The sequence below is a fragment of the Carassius carassius genome, chromosome 22 (assembly GCF_963082965.1).
Source record: "Carassius carassius chromosome 22, fCarCar2.1, whole genome shotgun sequence".
Taxonomy (NCBI): domain Eukaryota; kingdom Metazoa; phylum Chordata; class Actinopteri; order Cypriniformes; family Cyprinidae; genus Carassius; species Carassius carassius.
The window spans coordinates 20,235,755-20,259,666 of record NC_081776.1 but is presented as its reverse complement, the minus strand read 5'-3'; the positions used below and the strand labels follow the sequence as shown (position 1 = coordinate 20,259,666).

The 23,912-nt window shown below is 36.6% G+C and overlaps 1 protein-coding gene across 2 annotated transcripts in view; it reads right to left on the bottom strand.

Moving 5' to 3' along the window:
- LOC132099097 (PHD finger protein 21B-like) overlaps positions 1-23,912 on the bottom strand; it is a 36,794-nt gene that overhangs the window by 11,906 nt on the left and 976 nt on the right. Inside the window, exon 2 of one of the 2 annotated variants that reach the window (XM_059505544.1) lies at positions 8,091-8,309. In XM_059505544.1, coding sequence (XP_059361527.1) covers positions 8,091-8,309 — 219 coding nt within the window. Of the gene's footprint in view, positions 1-8,090; positions 8,313-23,912 lie in introns of both variants that reach the window. The other variant, XM_059505543.1, reaches the window with a different exon arrangement.

Below are 23,912 nucleotides of genomic sequence, written 5' to 3'. Positions count from 1 at the left end.
CCATGCACCTGCCATAAGATGGAAATGTCAGGTGAACACTAACAATTCTGCTCTTTCCGGGAATGTCACGGACCGTTTGAGGATTCAGAGGCCTGATTAGACCTGTGTAGGACAGAAATTAGTGTAAAAGACTTTTCTCACAGAGGAACAGGCTGAAACATTTCCAGCAGGCGTTTATGATCAGTCAGAAGCTATAAAGCTTATTTTGGCCTGGAGCCCCATTATGATTTGTAAATATAAACTGAAGCTCCCATTTTTAGCGGTTTACCCGAACATTTAAAATGCAGTGGTCTATTTTAGTGGTAAAAAAAACAAGAAAACAAAGTATTTCAGGTTTGGAATGAAACAAGTTTTTAGCTGTATTCACTAACAGTCAAATCTGACATTTCTATATTACTGTATGAGACATTCTGTGTGGCCTTATATATCCTAATGTGGAGAAAACTAAATAATTTTTTATGAGTTTATTAATTTTGTACCTGTTTTCCAGTAAAATAACTTCAAATCTATTAATTTTTAGTTAATTTTAGTTTAGTTTAGTTTAAGTTTATTTGTATAATAAGCCTTGTTATGAGATCAAACTGTATTATTACAATTCATCAATCAATCTATAATTTTCATGTAAGTCTTCCCGTGGCATTTTTTAGTAAAATGCTGTGGTAAAAAAATGACAGTATATATTGCTATTTATTGTTATATTGCCATAAATACAACTTATTTCTTTTTCCAGTAAAAAAATACCTATACGTTCTATGACAATATTCTCATATTACAAGGAATATAAAAAGAAATAACCAAAAAACCTGTACGTAACCAAAATTGCTCACAACACAGTTCTTTTAATATTAGATTAAAATGAATGCATTTAGCAGACGCTTTTATCCAAAGTATCCACTGTAAGTGCATTCAGGCTATACATTTTTTACCTAACATGTGTTCCCTGGGAATCGAACCCACAACCTTTTGCGCTGTTAACGCAATGCTCTACCGTTGAGCCACAGGAACAATAAATAAAAACAACATATTAAAATATTATACAGCTCAACAATGACTTGTTTTATCCCATCTTACTAGTGGTTCAGTACCAGCAGACTCCACAAGGAGGCGCTATGAGCAGTTAAAATACCATATTTAATAAAGTCACTATCTTCAGCGGTTTGGCCTACAAGGAAATGACACTTACAGATGAGTGTTCTATAGCTGGAGAGGGAAAACTTCAGTGATGTTTATCTCAATAAAGTTGGACAACAAGCATACATTAATTATTATGTTTTTCCACACAAACTTAAATTAGCCCTTTGCTGGAAAGGACGGCTGACTTCAACCATGGAGACAGACAAACAACAATCTTAAGAAGATGAAATTAAACTAACATCTATTATTTAACAATTTTGAAAACTTGTCGCACCGAAAAAAAAAAAAAATCTTAAATATTATTTTACACGTTAGCTGAACCAGGACAGTAATAACCTACCTTCTGGAAATGAAATAAAGCAGTGAAAATGTATCATTAGAACACCCCTCTGCTTTTCTCTCCGCATATGTAGACGCTGTGCAATTCAATTAACACTTGACACTTGCTGTTTCACTGGTGTGTGGGAGTTATTAGTGATGCTCTTTGGACCGGCGTGTGCTACTGTGCTGTTTGTAGCACAGTACCCCAATGCAGACTTATCAGCGGGCATAAACATCAGCACAGAGCCCAACTCTGTTTAGGTGGTTTGAAGGAGCGCTGTAAGCCTACACTAGATTCATCTGAGGGCAACATTTTTGAGGCAGTCTACACTAGAAGCGTCAAAGCTGCAGATCATGCCAAAACATTTACTAACACTGATAAATGGAAAAGAAGGCATGGTTTTGACAGGGATTGTAAATGTGAACTTTTAATTTGACACAGCGTCTTAAAGACAGCGTTCATGCATGAGGAGCTGAAAACAGCAAGATATGGCAAAATGGTTAAAGATTGACATCTAGGACATGCTTACATTATAAAATAAATAAATAAATAAATAAAACACTGAAAAGCTGTGCAGTGGAACACAAAAATGCACTTTTCTCTCCATTTCTGTTACCAACGGAGTTTTGTTTCCTTGCCACGGTCACCTTTGGTTTGCTTAGTTAGGGACATAAATTCTGGCAGCATTGTTGACTTGACTGCACAAACACTATTAGAAGAGAACTGAGCTGAATCAACAATGAACTGACTTTAACTGATAAAATGACTGTTTTCTGTTGTCCTCTTGCATTATCAGCACACTGTTTAAAGGGTTAGTTCACCCAGATAGCAAAATTATGTAATTAATAACTTACCCTCATGTTGTTCCACACTCGTAAGACCTCCGTTCATCATCGGAACACGGTTTAAGATATTTTAGATTTAGTCCGAGAGCTCTCAGTCCCTCCATTGAAGCTGTGTGTACGGTATACTGTCCATGTCCAGAAAGGTAAGAAAAACATCATCAAAGTAGTCCATGTGACATCAGAGGGTCAGTTAGAATTTTTTGAAGCATCGAAAATACATTTTGGTCCAAAAATAGCAAAAACGACGACTTTATTCAGCATTGTCTTCTCTTCCGTGTCTGTTGTGTGAGTGAGTTCAAAACAAAGCAGTCTGGAAGAGAGAACTGAAGATGAACACCGAGCTGAGCCAGATAAAGAACAATAGACTGACTCGTTCACGAGTCAAGAACCGGTTGCATCAGTTTTCAGATCAACAGTAGTTCTTTCGGACAGTTCGATTCAATAAACCGGTTGAAGAAAACGATTCACCGGTTCTTTTGCGCTCGACGTAATGGCGTCATTTGCGATGATTGCCCTTGATTCAAGCCTTCGGTTTACCCACGCTCATAACATTAGCACAGAATCAGTTCAGAATCAATCACCAAAAGAATCAGTTCGGTTCATGCGCTCTGTGTTGTCAGTCTGCTTCACACTGAATCACACATGCGCAGTATCATCAGCTCCTCGGTTCTTCTTATCTGGCTCGGCTCGGTTCATCTTCAGTTCTCTCTTCACAGCAGTTCAGTCAGTGTACTGTTTGAGTGCATGCATTACTCCGGGATATTGGTTTGTTTGAACTCAGAGGAAGTGACAGCCACATTAAAAAAGTGAACAGCTTAAGTCATTTGTGGATTAATGCGTATTAGAGATGCGAACCGTTTAAAACGATTCAGTTCGATTTGGTGAACTGAATGATTCGTTCGTGAACCGGATATCCAGACTGCTTTGTTTTGAACTCACTCACACAACAGACACGGAAGAGAAGACAATGCTGAATAAAGTCGTCGTTTTTGCTATTTTGGGACCAAAATGTATTTTCGATGCTTCAAAAAATTCTAACTGACCCTCTGATGTCACATGGACTACTTTGATGATGTTTTTCTTACCTTTCTGGACATGGACAGTATACCGTACACACAGCTTCAATGGAGAGACTGAGAGCTCTCGGACTAAATCTGAAATATCTTAAACTGTGTTCCAAAGATAAACGGAAGTCTTACGAGTTTGAAACAACATCAGGGTAAGTTATTAATTACATAATTTTGCTATCTGGTTGAACTAACCCTTTAACACTGTATGACTTCAACGCTCTTGGAGGGTCACATGAAGTGATATATAACTAAATGTGACTTTACTTGACTTTTTTGCAACAATGGTAATTAAATCTATTCAACTGATTCCTGGAAACCAACATAAAGAATTTCCGCTCATAATAAGTCTCTTTTGTTCTGCACTGACATCAATGCAAAACAGCTACTGTTACTTAAAAGTAAAGACATCTGTAGAAGGACGGTCAGAGGGAGGTTGTAAATAACCAGACAGAAGAACGAGCTTTCTCAAAGATCTGCAGCTGGACTCCATCTTTTTGAACGCTGTAAATAGTAAACCCAATCTCTGAGCACAATCTGTTGCATAATAATCCTCTTTTGTGTTTCCTGAGTTTAAATATATGTTGCCTCCTGAAGTAACCTTTTACTTTCTTCATCTCATTTGCACATGGACACTTATATGTCTCTCTTATTCCGAGGTCACCGTAGCCACCAGATCCAGTCTGTATCCAGATCAGAGGGTCACTGCAGTCACCCGGATACAGTACGTATCCAGACCAGATGGTGGATCAGCACCTAGAAAGGACCTCTACTGCCCTGAAAGACAGCGGAGACCAGGACAACTAGAGCCCCAGATACAGATCCCCTGTAAAGTCTCAGAGGAGCACCAGGACAAGACCACAGGATACAGAGGATTCTTTTGCACAATCTGACTTTGCTGCAGCCTGGAATTGAACTACTGGTTTCGTCTGGTCAGAGGAGAACTGATCCCCCAACTGAGCCTGGTTTCTCCCAAGGTTTTTTTCTCCATTCTGTCACCGATGGAGTTTCGGTTCCTTGCCGCTGTCGCCTCTGGCTTGCTTAGTTGGGGACACTTCATCTACAGCGATATCGTTGACTTGATTGCAAATAAATGCACAGACACTATTTAACTGAACAGAGATGACATAACTGAATTCAATGATGAACTGCCTTTAACTATCATTTTTGCATTATTGACACTGTTTTCCTAATGAATGTTGTTCAGTTGCTTTGACGCAATGTATTTTGTTTAAAGCGCTATATAAATAAAGGTGACTTTGACTTATAATACATGATCATACAAACATTATTGGAGGTCTAATTTAATAATACACAAACATATTATTCATACATTGTTTTACAGTGATTTTTAATATATGTCAGGAGTGCACATGAAAACATGCAACAGTCCTAACCTTTGCTGTCCACTGGGGATTTGTAAATCCAATCATACAAACTTTGGTAAAGATTTTGGTAATTCTCATAACTGATTTGGAATATATGATTTGGATTACTCTACCTCAGGACATAAGTAATAGTTTTAGTCTATACATTTTTAAATCGCATCTCAAAACTCATTTTTTTAGATTAGCCTATCCTGAGGAATTTAGTTATGTTATTGGGTTTATTATTGTTTGTGTTTTCCTTTGCTTTATTTATGTATTTTATTATTGTAAGGTGTCCTTGAGTGTCTTGAAAGGTGCCCATAATTTAAAAAAAATTATAATAGTAAAATTAAAAAGAAAAGAAAAGTAAAACACACATAATACAACTTGCTGTGTTATCCTTGTTGTTTTGTTTTTGGTAAAACTGCTTCATATGGTACATACATGTGTGCTGAAATTAAGCTGTTAGCATATGCATCCCCACCCGACAACAATCAACTTATTATCCGGCTCCAAATGACTGGCCAGGTGGTCTGAGATGTCTCCCCCCTCCTGTATTCATCAACAAAACAAAAAGGCTGTGATTGGTTCTCCTCCTCCAGTGTGATGGGTATTTCAGGGTTTGAATCAGTGGGCAGCTGGTAGAGCTGAAAACAGCTTCACTCTCCCAAACAATACAGCTATAAAAGGCAGTAAAACAATCCCAGCGTTCCAGCAGGGGGAAGGGAGAGAGAGAAGGGGGTGGAAGAGTGTAAGAAGCAGTGGAGGGGGTGACTACTCATGCGAATAAAGAGTCTCTTTTGTTGGGAAGATGCTATTATTTATAAAGAACTGCACCAGGAGACACTACAACCAGAGCAGACCATATTTTTGATTTGATCTAAACAACAAGTCTACGGGTGACTGTACAATATTTTGAAAATGCGTTGTCTTCAGAAGTTTGTGGTCAGATTATTTTGACTATTTCAACAAAATAGTGTGATAGTAAGTGACAGAAGTACAAATGTATCACAATACTGTCCTTTGAGTGTGTCCAGTGTTTGATCTGAGTAAATAAAAAACTATTGTAGATGTTCGAAGACAAACATATTAGCATAAAATAAAACAACTGACAACAAAAGAAAGGCAAGACAGTACTGTGAGTGAGTGAATGAGTGAGTGAGTGACTGAAGAACAATATGCCAATACCTTTAGGTCAAGTTTGAACTTTATGTTATGTTGTTTACAGAAGTTGAATGATTAATTGGAATAAAATGTATGTTTATGTAAACCATGCACTGTCGCAGCTGTGTGTTTAATGTCTTCATGTTTAATCAAAGTTTTTCTCGTTATTTTTAATTGAGCTACATCAATAGCTCAATGTCTGCATCCATATTAGGGATCTCCTGGAGCGTCATAAGATATATTACTTCTGGGAGGCAGTTTTGGAATTTCTGCACTAATGCACCTTCCAGCTTCCAGTATGAATGAAATATTATATAATAATGCTCACACCAACCTATTTTGGGAAAAAAATAGGGAAATAAACATTTTTCTCTAATGAAATTTACACTGTAGGGATGTATAGTAGTTTAGTAGAGGTCTCTAAGAACTGTCCAGGGCTGTGTTTCTCAAAAGCATTGGAAGCTAAGTTGATTGTAGAGACCATTGGTAGCATTGGATCTATGATCTATTTAGGCTTATGATAGTCTCGAATAGCCAGACTTCAGACTGCCGGCTGCAGGTCTGGAATCCATGGCAGCTTTCTTTGGCCAAGGCCCGCCCATGATGCCATTTGACTGACAAGTCAAACAACCAATCACAGTTCGTTTCGTTCAGCGTCATGTTTCGGGGCATGGAAATGTCGCAACAATAACAGACCGTTGTGTAAAATTTTCCAACGTATTTTAAAGATTCTATGCCGCAAACTTCAAATATTTCACCTACTTTTGAAAACCCAGCGTTTAGTTGATCCTGATAAGCGCTTGTCGTCACAGTTGTAAACACTACAGCTTTCTTCTTCCGTGAGGGGGTTTGGCGCCACAACGTCTTTGTTTCCAGGTGGAACGGTTAAGAATACGACACACAAGTCTCCTGGAAATCCTGTATAATTCAACCAATCCGATGATGACTTCGACACTCCTGAAGTGTTTCCAATTTTTTATCCCATATGCATCAGACGTTTAGCCAACGGTCTTTGGATGTGACGTCTGAGGCTGAGACTAGGCTTATGATGCTTTTTTTACTTATGATGAGATTTTTTCTCAGTGGATGTATAAGAAGCTGACATTGCATATTTAAGGCATGGACTTCTGACCTGGCAAAAATTAAGAAAGTGTTGCTGTATATTTTATCATAATAATATAATATTTTATGATAAAACCTTAAACCTTTCTAATGGTTTATAGTTACAGGTGTCTCTATGTTAATAGGTCACCTGCAGTTATAAAAAAAAAAGTATTATTATTATTATTATTATTATTATTATTAAATACCTTGATTTTATTTAATATTGAAATAGTTTTATTACGACAGTGACATTTTTTTATTTTGTTTATTTTCATTTAGTAATAACAAGGTCATCGTGATTTTGCCAAGCAAAACATATTTCTGGATCAACATCTTTTGATGATCCTGGATCAACATTATTGTCCAAAAATATAGACTTACCCAATCCCTACCCCTAAACCTAACCCTACCCATAATGTATTCCTAAAATCAGTGGGAAATGATAACTGATTAACAAGAGTGCAGAAGCACCTATACCTGATTGTAAGCCTAAAACAGATATTTCCTAAAGTTACATCTCAATTCTGATTGGTTGATTGGAATGTTGTTCCAGGATCACCAAGGATATACTTGTTGTACTTGGTGAAATCACGTCCACCTAATAACAATACCAATCTTTCTTATTAGTCACTGATTTACAAGCACAATCTCAATTTTAACCAGAAAAACAAACATCTGTCTACAAATTAGGGCTGCACAATTTGGGGAAAAATTTACCCAAAGGTTACGCATGACAAGAACCAGAACCAGTGTTTACAATGCAAACCTGCAGAAAAACGAGTCAAATACCCTTTACAAAAAAAGGTAAATCAACTATGTCGGATGACTTTGAAGTTGGAGGAGAAAATGAGATGGAGTTTTTCTACACTACCTTTCTAAACCAGAATATACAGACAAAGAGCTAACCGTGCATGACCTTTCCAACGTGATTACATAATGTGTGAATCTGTGTGAATGTCGTGAGGTTGAGGTCTGAACTATTTCAGAATGATGAAGTATATCTGTAGAGGTTGTGGTTGGAAGCGCTTCGGATGAATTTACTGTATTTGTGGATGACTGATGTTAGTAAAGTGTTGTGTAGTTGTACCTGTGAGCGGCTGATGTGCTGTCCAGCGGGTGTTTGGAGGTTGATGGGGGACGTCTGGAGCGTCTCAGAACTCAACGCCTTTTGTCCATTAATGTGTGCTGTCACCATGGAAACAGGAGTCTTTGCCGGCACCACAGAGATGGCGATGCTCTGGCTGGGCGGCTTGATGAGGGCGAGCGGTTTGGCAGCCGTCCCCACAGGACAACTTCTGACAGCGAGCTTCTGTCGCACAAAACACACAAACAGCAGCAGGTCATTAACCCTGAAAACACTGATAACCTTAAGACCTCGGCAGTGGATTCAAACTTTAATGGTGGATCAAACAGGCCATTTGTCTCTAGAGTTTTCTTTTTGAACCAGCAAAAATTCATGTCAGTTGGGTATGCACATGCTAATTGTCATGCATAATCAAAGTATCTGCCCAATTTCCAGCACACAGCAGCTCGTACACAATGAAGAGATTGTGTTTTGATTCTTGTTCATGCTCTTGCATCAGCTCAAGTTCAGGGACTCGGATTTAAGTGTGCACTTTAATGCAAGTGTGTTTATTTGTTGTTCAAAGTCTGCTTCCATTTCCTCTCATTTACCTTGGGAAATAATACAGCACATGATCAAACAGTCTTTAAAAGCAGAAAGTAGAACAACAATCACTTTCATGCGTGTGCTGTGTAGAGCCAAGCACACTGCAAATAAAATTCTTAATCAGTATTTTTGTCATTTTTTCAGTCAAACAACCCTGAAACAGGACAATTTAGCCTACATTTTAATAAAAGATTTAGATATTAAGATTCGTTTTAGTGTTCCTGTAGCTCAATTGGTAGAGCACTGCGCTATCAAAGGTTGGGGGTTCAATTCCCCAGGAACACATGATATGTAAAAATTGACTGTAAGTCGCTTTGGATAAAAGCGTCTGCTAAATGCATCAATTTAATTCAATTTTAATTTAATTCAGAGAAAAGATCATTTAATTTTTGTTATCCTTTCAGCATTTTTATGCATAAACCTAATTTATTCATATTTGTGTTGTTTTCAATTCATCTTGAAGTTAATTCGAGATATATTCTTTGAAATCAAGTATTAATTATCGCATGCAGAATTATTTCTACACAATGAAATGTATCTTGTTTTAAGGGTTTTTAGGATTTCTAGGAAAACAAATACACTAAACTTGCTTTAAAGCATAAATTGTTTACGGTTAATGCTTATGAAAATAAAAAGCTATTAATAAAACTTTTATTAATACTTCTGAAATGTATACAGTTTATAAATAGATTTATTTTTAATAAATAACTATTTATTTTTCTGATAACAAATCTTAGTATATTACATAATTCCACTTCAGTAATTTTAAAAAACATTGGTTTAAGGATAATTAAATATCGTACTGGAAAACAAGTCCAGTTTTGACCGAGTGGATTATAGAGTCTGACGATGCATGAGAAAGTGTCATCATTGTTCTACACACAGAACCCCTCTTTCCCTGCACAATTCACACTATAAGCGCTCTGAATATTTCATATTCCATTTCTGTTCTCATTTCTGAACTGCTTTTATGGTTTTCTGAGAACTGTGAGGGGGAAGGGAGCAAGAGAAAGGGAGAGACAGGTCTTTCATATTCAAAGGCCGTCTATCTGTAAAGGAGCTTTTTTCAATATGTTTTCACATGTGAGCACCTACAGCCAGTAAACCCTGACTGACACACATATTCATAATGTAAATTCAGTTTATGACAGTTTATGAAGAATTGCATTGCCTCTGCAGTGTGATGTGTTTGCATTGCTCTGACTGCGCAATATACATTATCAAGACTTTTTTTCAGATCACAGTCAAAGCTGCAAAACTGAAGGAAAGACCAAACTTGCTCACAGTTACGTATGGCCAGGGCAGGACTTAGTAAGGGCGGGGGCCCCTGGGCTTGAGGTTATGTTTGGCCCCTATACCTACACTTCTTTCTAACATAGCTAAATGGAATTCTCTAAGTTGTTGTTTACTATACATTTGTGATCTTGCAGAGATTCGGAAAAAAATATCTGACCAAATATATTTTTTGGCCAAAACTCAAGCAGAGGCATTTTTGCCCCATATCTTGAATTTTAGGGACATTCTAACTATGTTCTCTAGGCTCCATTATGCAGCGAGTTGTTGGCCTGCCTCATATTTGTCATCAGTCAACTGCATAAAATATCAGGTGACCCACATAGGTCTGGGGCAGGGCAAGTGCGTTAAATGCGTTAATAATTTTAACGAGTTATTTTTCACTGTGTTAAATTACCAGCCCTTAGAGACTTTTACAGTGCTATAATGAAGCGCTCTGACTTCTCTTGCCTCAGGCTAAACAAATCAGCCACATGTCTCATGTCAACACTGAGCTTCCAGTTTCATTATTCCTTATAAACAGAATGGAAAAGAAATGCTCTCAGATATTAGACACCTTTAGGGAGTCACTTTAAAGGGCTAGTTTACCCCAGAAATTTAAATTCTGTCATTAATTACGTCCCAAACATGGAAGACCTTCGTTCCTGATCTTCAGAACACAAATTCAGATATTTTTTGATGAATCCAAAAGGGAAAGGGGCTTAATTTGGCATCAAACATTCTTTGCAGAAGATGTTGTAGAAGATGTAGAGTAGGTTACATCCAAATGACCTGAGCACCTCCTCCCATCACATAGGGTGATCCCACTGGAGAATGGGATAATCCGGGTCTGCCTCATGCTGTGTGATTTGGCCTCAACACCGCTACCCTCCTGCCAAACAACAGGCCATGAGCCAATCCTCCACTCTGTGTGATGATAAGACTGTGTGCACATCAATCAACACATCAGAAGACATAAACCTATCAGTAAGAGCAGCTCATTCTACCAAGAACCGCCCACTTAGACAGGAAATACAACTACAGTTTACAGTTACGTTGTGGTGAATGTATTGCACTATATTCAGAAACTGATCATTTTCTTGCTTTAATAAAGCTGCCGTTCAATATTCAGCTTCTGCATTCTGCCTGTGAGATTCAACACAGCACTTCATCTCAGAAAGCATAACTATTTCATTACACACACAAATGAAATGCCAAATGTGAGCTCCTGTAGCCTCTATGACTGTTAAAGAAATCAATCTTTACTGAACTATAGCATACGTCCGTGTGTGAATGTGACGAGTGAAACCACATCTTGTTTCTTTTATTGTGTGTGGTGGAGCAAGACGGCCTGAGTTCAGTTCAGTTTGACTCCTCTGTTGGCTGTATAACAAACAGCTTGCATCATTTTCCAGATGAAAATGTGCCACACGCTTGACGTTTCGTCGATGTTTGCTAACATTTATTTCCAGTGGAATCGTGCATGAAATCTTGATTAGATTTCTCTCCTAGGAAATCTGTCTTTTACTGTTGTTTTACTATTGCGAGGGGAAAAATGGCTCAACATTACGATTCTTTCAAAAACATTTCTGTATCGATCCACATAGCAACAAATAACTGGAATTTAATCATTCACATGCAGGAGCCTTTCAGATCATTTAAACAGTCAAGAGAAAACAGGCTAAATACATTTCATTCTTCATCATAATCCATTTCACATTTTATAAAAAGAACAAATTAGGTATGCATGATATTATCAGAATCAGGTGATAAAGGCTTAAAATGCAAACATCGTAAAAAAAAATGATGCTGATATGCAATGGATTATGAAAACATAAATACAAGAAAGTTTTTATACCTTAAATATTATTACTGTTATAATGTCTGTTAATGTTAAATCTACCAATAAAATGTAAAATTCCAACAGCATCTGTCTAAAAAAATACACTCACTAAAAAAAGAACGTTAATAATGTTTATTAGTTCTAGCAAATACGTTTCTGCTCAAAATGTAAAATAAATGGTTTATGATTTCTACAAAGGAGAAACTTGGTGTTGGAAACAGGAAATATATCGGTATCTGTATTGGCATCGGCTATCGCCCAAATTAGTAAAAAAAAAAAAGGCATATTCCGATATCGGCAAACATTTTATTTATCAAAGTTTAATGACATTTAGGAAAGTTTGTCACATTTCATTTACACAAAACGACAGTTGTAGATCTGCATCTGATTTGAGGTTATTATAGCAGCATATACAACTTTAACCATAACAACATCGCTGCCTACTGTAGAACTGCCTTTAGCTGATCGACTAACTTCACACTGTTATTGATCTGAACTAACTTGAATAAATGATACTATCGTCTTTAAACATTGCTTCACAGCAGAATCTGAACAGTCCACATAATTGATTCTGCAATTTCCTGTTTATCTCTGTGAAGCTGCTTTGACTCAATATGTATAAAGCACTATAGAAATGAAGGTGTCTTTCCTATACTCCATTTCTATTGACGTGTCAGGACAGGCATATTTATTTACTACGACACAAGCTAAATCTTTACCTGGCAAACAGGTGAACAGTTTTAAAGATGTCTTTATGGTTTGATTAACCTGAATGATAAAGACAGCAGCAGGTTTGTTATGCTGAATACACAGATCCAATATATTGATACACATCTGGTTTTCAGCCAACGGTTTCTGTTTACTTATGACATAACCGACTGTGTTTAATTAGTTATCAATACATGTTCTGCAATTTATTTTCTAATTCATGAATGATTTTGCTCTTGTTTTCCCTGAAGGGGTCTAAACCTCAATATATAAATTGTGTGGCTAAGTGTTTTATTTGTTATTTTGAATAAAAAATGTAAAAAAAAAAACTGACCAACGGAGAAGAAAAGCTTAGTAGTTCTCTACAACCAAGTCGCAGTCTCAATAATAACTCAAACACCTCGAGAGCACCATGCTGAAGAGAATTATTGATCCTCTTTTGTTTCGGTCTTTCTGTGTTTGTGAATTATCCACATGATCAGGCTACAGATCTGTTATGACATGATCAACTCATAACTGATTCAAGAGATGTTAAAAACACTGTCATGTTCTTTAGTCTTTCTAATTACTCTTTCAGCTTTTATTCATTTGTTTTGCTTTCAGGTTATGGTGTTAAATAATGTTAATGGATCCCAGATCAGGATGTGACAGGTAAAAAGCACAACCATAGGACACACATAAGCCTGACAAAGCTTTCTGTCTCAAGATGGATTATTCTTTTTAATCCTAATGTGTGCTTAATGTGTCTGTGCTTGTCTTTTATACACTAAAAAAGGGAATATGTCTCTGCCCTTAACGTATCAAAAACATACAACATACTAAAATGCCATCAATACTAATAAATAACAATGTCTTTTACAGCCCATGATAACAGCTATGGCTTGCGTATGAAATATATGAATGAAACATGATTACAAAATAATATGATCATATTTAGTCACACTTTATTTTAATGTTTCATTGTTTCAGTATAATTCCACAAATAAGTACTAAGTAATATTAATTAACAACATGTACTTACTATAGATTTAGGGTTGGGATTTGGCAGGGTCGATGCCAGAGCATACAAAGTGAGGGGGAAGGGGCAATTTTTGGGGGGGGCGTGGGTTAAACATAGGATAAACACAAACACGAAACTTGTAAATAAAATAATTTGGTATATATGTTCAATTTAATAACATATAGCCTAGTTTGATATATGAACTGGGTGTTTTAATTGTTTTATTTGTTTAATTGTTTTAATTCTTCATTGTACAGTACATTAAAAAAAAACAAAAAATTTTTTTTTTTTTCTTTTTTTTTTTTGAGCAAAATAAAAAAAGATAAGTCTTGTATAAGTCACATTTTCAGAAATAATAACTGTAGGCCTAATAATGTTATAATTTTATAAATTATGAACACTATATGATACTTTAGTTCACCTCACTTTGCAACAAATCCTTTAAATTTAACCGTATCAGAACAGATCAATAATTAAAAATATATCATTCTAATGGATTAATGGATTATTATATACTGCAATAAATATAATTGCATTATATAATAATATGGGCTTAGCAAAAAATAAGCCAAAACAAAGTCATTTAAAACGAAACTAGGCACTCGTTAGGCACAAATCCAAATGTGTCCATATATCTGAAGCTAAACTATTAGCGTATTTATTAGGTACAATAGGAATTGTAGTTTACGCACATTCCAGTATTAATTAAAATATCATAATGAGAAAAAAAATGCCATAGTGTAAGGAAAATCCGGAAATCCACCCAGCGAGCGGAGAGATTCACGCTCACGCATTGTATTCGTGTGCTTTCGCACTACAATAATGCGCTCTTGACATTTGTCACATAGTTATTACTAAAGGAAATACAACAGACACATAAAAATGAAGTGCAACTAAAGATTTTCAGTGAATAGCAACTTAAATTTGGCCTGTTTCTCAAACAAAGCAATTATATGACTTGAGTATACTTGGGATAAAGTGCTATAGTGAATATAGTAGCATTACACTTACTGCTATTATGGTGTTGATGGTTTTTTTTTTTTTTTTCCTTTTTAAAGCCATTTACTATGGAAGTTAATTACTATGAGGATCATTATTTACATTTGTAAAGCTATTCTTGCTATTTTTACAGATGTTTTAGGGGGTTATGAAGTTGTTAAATTGTATATGACTTTACACAGTAAATGCCAAAATCATGACAACATCCCCTCTTCATTTCCACTGTTGGTTCCACAACTTAACCTAATTTTTTATGGAAACAAGGGATGAGTCTTACTTTTTTGTTCATTAATCAACATTATGCCACAAATGCTGTCAATTGAGCTTAAATCTCAAATATCCTTTTAATTATGACATACCTTTTAGTTCTCCGGGTGTATTGCCACTATTAAAATCACAGCAGCCAGCTCAAGAACATGACGTTCATCTCACAAATGCCGCATTTACACCGTAAATAAAGAAGAACATAGAAGACTGTTCAGGAGTTCTTTTCTGTGTCTGTCTTTTTTGTCCATGTTCATACAAACTGATTTTGTTTTTGTGACCTTGTCAGACAAAAACAAATCAAAGTCTCATTCATTACAATGGGTGGCTCTTTTTTTTCCGCCCATGTCTTTGAGTGACAGCACAAGGACAGCCTCTCTTTCCTCAGTCATTTCTGTTCTCAGCTGTTTTACTGCCACCCTACAAAGACAGACCGTGAAACTGAAGCTTTACAAGATACATGCTACACCAGGACTACTTTGAAGCAATTTAACTATAGCTACTTTTCTCTGGCGTCACCTGACCGCTCAGAAGGAAAATGCATCTGATGGGTCGAGCTGATCTCACTATTGATTACCGCAGTTAACATGGTCAGATTACCATGGTTTAAAGAATCCTACCAGATCCCAAAGCTTCCTGGGAATTCTCCGAGGATGTGAGAGGAAGTCCAATAACCGTCCACATGAGACACTGACACCCACCAAACGCTGATCAATGGAAACGATCACATCACCCTTCAGCCGCACTGTTAGAAAGTGGTTTATTTTTGACCTTGCATCACATTGCAGGTTTTGAACTTCAACTCTGACTATCCGTTCCAGCTTGTCCACCATCATACTGGGATATGAACACATTTCTGTTAAAGGTCTTCAGTCACATTCTAACTGGCATGAGCAAGGGCATGTGGTGTTTTAAATGATCAAGTAAGTTTGATCTGCGGACAGGAAATGTGAAGTGTCTTGTGAGGCTTTCTTTATTTACAGTGAGTCACTCGAGCGCCCTTGCGACTCTTTCCCAGAGGGCGTATGTTTAAACTGTCCTCAAGCTATTAATAGCTCTGCTGCTTGATCTGTGCATGCTGAATATGAAGCATGCCACCTTCCGGCTGCTGGACGCCAACAACACCAGGAGAAGAATGTCATGAACCCTGAAGCACCATGTGCTAGAAATGCCAAGATAACACTGGATAAACCATTTAAGTAAACAAGAAGCCTTTATCTAAAGTGACATTTATAACAGTCTATGAACACAGTACCCTTGTTTCCCATGACTTTGTATAAACCATTTGAAGGCCAAATCCATTTTTTTTGCCAGAATAATTAGATAGATTTGATAACATGAAAAGTAGTTGTATATATCTGTTTCCATCCCCATAAAATAATGATTTATTTTTAAATATCACCTTTAAGGTCATGATTTTCGTACCTGAATCTAACAATCGTACAACAGTGTCATAATTTTAACATAATAAGTTAAATAATCAAACACACTGAATATGACAACAAGCTTGGAATTCTTTAATATGTAAGCAGTTTAGCATTTTATTTAACTAAGAGAGGTATATTTACAGCATTTATATCATTTACAAAGTACTGCTAAATAAAAAATACAAAACATAATTTTTAATTTAAATAAATGCATTATCCCTCTCTTTTTCTAATTTGATAAACATCTTGCAGATTCTGCACATGAATAACTGCGTAAATGGAGCCATGAGAGTTCAGTAAAGCAGCATTACTCAGAATTATAATTAGTTTGACTTCCCAGGAATGTTAGTGACAGAATGTGAAATATGAACCAGCAGGCGAGCCTTTACTTGACTGGAATAAAATCAATTCTCTGAACACTTTGTTTCCGTTTGGTAAAAAACTCAAATGCTGCATGTTTTCTCCAGCAATGAACCTTCAATATTGTTCTTTTACAATCAATAGAGCTTTTCTATAACAGTTTACTCTTGAAAAACGTGCTAAGCATTTGAATACCAAGGTTAAGCATAACTGTGCCATCATAAAGGTTGTGTTTCTATCCTATAATACTCAAATACCCTTGACAAGAAAGTTTCTGCACCGTATATAAATGTCAACGTTCAAAACGTTCTTCAAAGCCACTGCTCCTCCACTTGGATACAGATGTTTTGATGTTCACCATGATCACTGTGGTTTGATGCTGGTCTACAGGTCTTGGGACCACAGCCTAGTTGAATATCCCTCTGAATCAAAATATTACTACTGGGACACCCTCTGTTTTCATTGAATTCACAAACACATGAAAGCAAAGGCCACAAGGCCAGATCAACAGCACCAAATGGGCCATATGTTCCACAAGAAGCACATGGGCATGGGCTCTGGGCACTTCACCATGCTTCAAGGTCAAAAGCAGGTCCACATGACTACAGAAAGCTCAAACTTTGATGGTGCATTGAAATTTCGTCAAACAAAAATATTTGGCCAGTATTAAAGTGTAGGAAATGAAAGAATTTTCATTCTCAGGTGAATTAACCCTTTAACGCCAATATTGACAATATTGCAAATAACAATAATGTTTTCCTATTTTTTTTTTATTGATCTTCGTTTTGATTAACCAAGATCTTAGGGTGAACTCACAATTGCATGGCACAGTTGACAATGAGCAACCAAATGTTACACTGCAACTAACAATTCATGCTAAAAAAAGGTAGCCTATAGTAAGCCCACCATGGATTTGTATAGGCTTGAAGAGGAGAAAATCCTAGCTCCAAAAAGTTTAAAAACTCCTGCGCTACATCATATAATCAATTATATTTTTACTTAACCTTTCGTTTTCATCACATAATGTATGTTCGGATAAATCTGTTGAAAAAAAAATCGGAGACCAGTTTAGAATTAAATGATTTTTTTTTATGCATCTCAATTTTTGCTTTATGTCGGTTTAGGTGTTTTGGTAAAAAAAATCATTTCAATGTGTCATTATCGAAAAGACATTTAACAAAATAAAATACAATAGGTTTAGTCATAACCCTGAGTCATACACGCAGTTTTGTTCCATAAAACAGGGTTCTTCAAAGTTATTCAGAGCAAGGACCCCTTAGTTGATAGAGACATGGAGCATGGACCTAGGGCTGTCGCGGTTAAGAAATTTCCCCTGCGGTTATTATGGGTGGCTCAATAGCGCGATATGCGGTATTACCGCGTTTTTTTGGCCCACCAGGACAGTGGATTCACGTTGGAGTCGATGCACTCCTCATGCAGATAGCGTGTGAGCTCGTTATCTGCTCACGCTCTCTTGGGTATGGGCACTGACGCGGAGGTTGTCCGTGACTTCAGCAGTATGCCTGTTATTTTCACGGCTGTATTTTACAGATTTCGCAAAGGCTTCAGCTACTCCTAACTGTCGGCTGGTCTCAGCTGTTCTTTTTGATGTTGCTCCGCGACCTGATGCTTGAAGGGGCAGCTGTGCTGGATGACAGGGGACACTCTAAAATTTTTCACGTTAAGCGTTTTAGAATGTGCCGATGACCTCAAATTAGATGTATTGCCGCGTCACAGGAACCTTTTTTGCAGCAAATTTTGCATATCGGCTCATATAAATTCGCTGGCTCGCCCTTTTCATTGGGTTGAAAGCCGAAATGTTCCCAAACTGGCGACGTGACATTAGGTTTTGGGACGAGATCGAGCGCCTCCAATCGTTTCAGCCGGCCTATTCAAAACAAACGAAGCACCATAAAGCTCCATAAACGGCTCGCGAGAAAATTACAGTCGTAACCATATTGTATCATTAATTTATTTAACATTGAATGCACAGTGACAAATTGAAAAAACAAGAAGGCCACAGCCTCAAATAAAAAAAAAAAAAAAAAGAAACTGAACACTGCGGTTGCCGCGGTTGCCGCGGTTTCTGCGGTTGCTATCTTTCCTCTGCGGTTTGCTTGTCAATAAAATGTTTTTTTTTTTACAAAATATATGTGTGAGTACTGTGTATTTATTATGTATATAAAAATACACAAACATACATGTATCTATATATATATATAATTTATACAAAAATTATTTGTGATCACAAATTAATTGGCGGACCCCCTGCAGTGCAGCTTTCCATAAAGGATCTTTTTTTGGTCGGAAAGGGTATTTTCAGCACTGCATGTACTTGTTCAGTTTTATTTCATTAAGATCAATGAAGCAGCAGAAGCAGTTGTTTTATTTTTAAGAGAGTCTGTTGGCAGTAGTAAACACCTGTACGCATGTGGAAACACTTTCAGCTGTTGGTGACCTACTAAAGCACTGCCCTGCAGCCCCAATAACACTACAGGCAGCCTCACATGAGCATAAAGACACAACCTCATCTCATCAATCATTAAACAGTCTTCATGTATTTTAAGGGCACCTCAATAATGCATCCACTACTGAGTCTGATGGCCTAGAAGAGCATGCAGATTAGAAGGCAGAAGAGGGTGGGACATCTGACAAGACACAACCCCAACTGAACAGTAGTGTAGTGCACTAAAAGGAAAAAAAAAAACACAACTTCAAAGCACATGAGCAACCGTACTGACATCGATCTGTGTCCAGCATCCATGCTGATCACTTTCAGCTTTCCAAAATAGTACGCTGGGTTAACTCAAAAGAATATTTCAAACTCCTCAGGCCTCATACTGCATCAAAGAAAAAACATAAACAAAGAAAAATTGTGGAGTAAATCTGACAGACTTGGTTCTTTTCCAAAACCTACTAACTGTCTTGCTGTATAATATGTACAGGCAGCTGCCTTCTAAAACAGCATTATAATTTATTAGAGACCAATTCAGACTTTTAGAGACAATTATTGTATAAAAAGTAACACCCAAATATTGTACAAAAAGTTACATTTTAATTTGTAACAATGTGTGTTGCTATTATTTGGTACTGAATTATAAGTATATTATATTATAAAAGTATTTTGAAGTACATAAAGCCTGTTTAATGATTGACGAGATGAGGTGGTGTCTTAACGCTCATGTGGGGCCAGAATATGGAGTTTTTTCCCCTTCACAATGCTGCTTTAAAATGGGCCAAAACAAACCAAATCTTGTGAAGCACCAAAAGCAGGTTTTGGAACAGAGCCATACGCTCATCTTTGAAAGCGCCAGCTTCAAATCGAGTAATCCTATTGGTCATCTAACGTGATCTAATCTCATTACCTTATTAGCTCATTACAGTTTCACAGAAGAGAAAGCCAGAGTGTTAAATCAGACATTAAGCTCAGATGCATTTCACTGACAGAATGAACCTTGTGCACTCTGGAGAAATGTACTACAGTTCTTAGTGACCACATCTGTCAAGCTCTAAAAAAGACAAAAAAAACCAGAAATGGTCCATATGGTCCATTTCAATTCTTGTAAAACTCTGTAATAGCTCTGTGTGAGAATCAGACTGAAATAAAGTCCTTATTAACTGATAGAATTCCCCTCTGCTGAAGCTTATGTCTAGCTTTTGTCTACAGTCAAAAAATGTCCTTATTGAAATTCAAGAGCTACTATGAAAAAAAACAAAAAACATCATTAGATAACTACTTTGGTCTGTTCCTCCTAACAAAAGATCTTCAGTGTGACTATTTTGATTCATTGGAATATAGTGCACAAGTTCTGGAAAAGAGCTGCTTGGGTGTTTTATTAAGTATTTCTTTTCTGTTCTGAGTGAAAAATTAAAAACATTTACATTTTACAGGACATACAGTATAATTACATACTGGCTGTTCACATGTAATGTAGTTTTGTAAGAATATACACACATACTTTTTTGGAATGACATTTAAATATAAAAAAAAAACATTGAATATGCAAAAAATAGCGTTGTTTTGTTCACCATGGAGTCAGCACCATGTGTGCTGTTTCACATGTTGTGTCTTTACTGAGGCACAAATGAAAAGACATACAGTTAAACTCAATTTATAGAATCTGGAGATATGTCCAATGTCTTTGAAAAGCACTGCTATCTTGAGAAGGATATTAAGACAACGTTGATGACAAATGTAATCACTTCGGTCTTTAAACCTCTAATGCATCACAACTATTTTAAAAGCATGGCACAAATCACTTATGTGACTTAATGTTGTGATTGTGAATGAATGGCTGCAGAAGCATTTGACAATAATAGAGTGAAATACATCAACAGAAATAACCGCATGAATGATTTACCACAGACAGTGTTGCTATGAGACACGAGCACAGATCAAAAACGGTACAAACCAATTAAATTCATTAAAATGAAGCTCCTGCTGGTCATCCATCATGTGCTTTTGGATGTTTCCTTCAGGTCTTATAGCCTCACACACTGAGCTTGAGTCTGGGCCTACAACGGTTTGTGTAGGTAACACTATCATGTCAGAACTTGAATGATTCGCACTCCTGCTGTCCTTAATATGTGTTACCATTATATACGACCAATGTGCCTGATCAAATCTGGATTAAAATATCAATCTTGCCAATATAATGGATTGCGTGTACTTTAAATGAGGAAGCATGTTGTGACAACTAGTGACAGTGATATTCTGCTCTTATAAGATGTTGAGAAAAACATTGTGAAACAGTTTCACACATTTCCTATATGTGCCATAAACATGTGTAACAAACATGTGCTCTAACAGCAGGCCTAGTCTCGCCCAAATCTGAATCTACCGTACAAAAATGTATGCAGCAAATACACATAATAGGAACATTCCAAGTGTATATAATATGTTTATAATAATTTTTTACAATTATAGTCAGATGTTTTTACATAGCATGTCAGTCTGTGGGACAGAGTTACACAAATCACTCTGGACAGAACGCTGAACTGCTTTCGGGCGAAGAGATACAAGTCACTTGCATTTGTGCTAATGCACATAACTTATGCAACTTGCACTTTCTTCACTCTCTATAAAATGAGATTTTGGTTGAACTATTCATTTATCACATGTAACAGAATTTGAATAAACAGACGGTGCAAATGTAGCCTTTCCTGCAAGCTAATGAAAACAGGGACATCTTCGCAGGAAGGAGCTATTATTTCCTTCCAAAAGACAAAAACAATACAATTCATTTTACACTGTGCACGAGGGACACACATGAACACACACGGGGATCATTTTAAGAAGGATTTGTAAGCCCTGAGAGAGACCAAAAATTGAGTAGAAGCGAGCAGATCAAGGCTCAAGACTCACACTAAGTTTATGAGCGTTTCTGGATCAGTGATGCAACAACTAGCAAGAAGACAACAATACAAAACCCTCTCACGCAATATGTATTAAAAACTCACAAGCTAAGATAGATATTTATACGTGGATGAAAGACGTTTCTAGTGTTCAATTTTTGAACACTAGGTACTTACAAAGGCTTCACACAATTATGATGTTCTCAGCTAATAAATGCTGGAGGGTTTGCCTTCCCTGTTCATCTGCATTTCAAGCCTCCTTCAAATGAAAGTTCGAGTGAAATATAAAGAGGATAGGTCAATACAGGCCCAGACGTCCAAAAAAATGTCCAGTGCGATGTTCAATTACAGCTCAACATATTTCTAGTTAGACTAGATTTTCACAAATACAGTTCATCACATTTAATTCTGACAACATAACTGCAACGTTCCCTCAGAATTCGCATATAAATGTTGTGGTTAAGTTTGCAACACTCTGGATTATCTATTAAACCACTGCATACGGTACCTTCCACAGATTTATAACACATAATTCACTTCTTAAAATAAGCAGGACAAATATGTGAACTGAAAATGTAGAAACTAAACTGCAAGGATCCAGCTTTTATATGGTTTGTTAAAGCCAATGTTTTATTTTTTAAAATGTTTTAACATTTAGCTGTGTATTAATAATACCCTTTCAAACCTTTGGTTTTAGATCTTTGAATGTATTATATTATTAATTCATTATACATGCATCATCATGCCTTGTAATACTGTAAATCATTTGATATGATTACACAATCTACAGTTATAAATACAATTAACATATCATACCTACATTAGGTAAAACAACAGATATATAGTGTATTTTAATGTATTGATGTATTTAAATGCCTTTCTTATAGTATATTTAATGCATTATTTTACTCTTAAGAGTATCATTGAGCATTCTAACTGTGATAGCCGCTCTTAATTACAAGAAGCTCATAATGAATGTATTATAAGGCCAACAGAGGCCTGCCTGTAGTGTCTTGTGTGATGCTGACTAGTGTTTTCTGCTCCCTTCCCCCTCTTTAGTATGGCCATGAATGAGCCCTCCCCCCAGCCAGAAACTCTGCAGACTTTTGCTCCATGTTAGGAAGAAACCAACACCCCTTCAGCACAAAATGGAAGCTTCCACTATCAAACTGAGGTACACCAAAAAGCCTCACTATAAACATTTAACACAAACAGCTGCAGCACTGGACGTGTCAAAAGCAGGCGTGCGCCGCTGTCCGAGGTGCTGAATGTCGCTCAAAACCCTGTCGTTCTGTGGGATTCATCCTGATAGACGAATTCAGTGAATGATTGAGAGTTTCTCGAACAAACGCATCAAACCAAGGCCAAACAGACGAATTACCCATAAACATGTTAATAATAGCTATCGGAACGCTATTAAATGACCTTCCTTATGAGTCGCGGTTATAAAAAAAAAAGTGAAAGTGAACTGCAGAGATCGAATCAAATTCAACCACGTCGTCATGTGACCAAAAAAAAAAATTACCTCTGGAAAGACTAAGTATCGAATAAGTACGTTTAGGTTAAGAACGCGTTTTAGTGCAACTTGTCTGAGTGAGTAACTTTCCTTCACAAACTCCCTATGTGTCGACCTACTCAAATGGACGCGTTAAACGATAGTACCAATCCAATTTTCGTGTGTAAATAAAGCAGTTGAGATTATTTCTAGTGGTTTTCATTCATTTTGTGGGGGCGGGGGGCAAATATGTTTCTAATGCACGCGTGACGCAAAATATAATCATTAATACTAATAGTCGCAATTTTGGAAACGTTACTTTTCTTACTTTTTTCACTTGTTATTCTATTTTGCCTTTATTGTACTTGTAGCTATCTCATATACATATACATACACACACACACACACACACACATATATATTTATATATATATATATATATATATATATATTAAATATATGTATAAACAAGCAAGATATTTTGAAAACTTGACTAAGCCATGTGTGTTATTTGGCA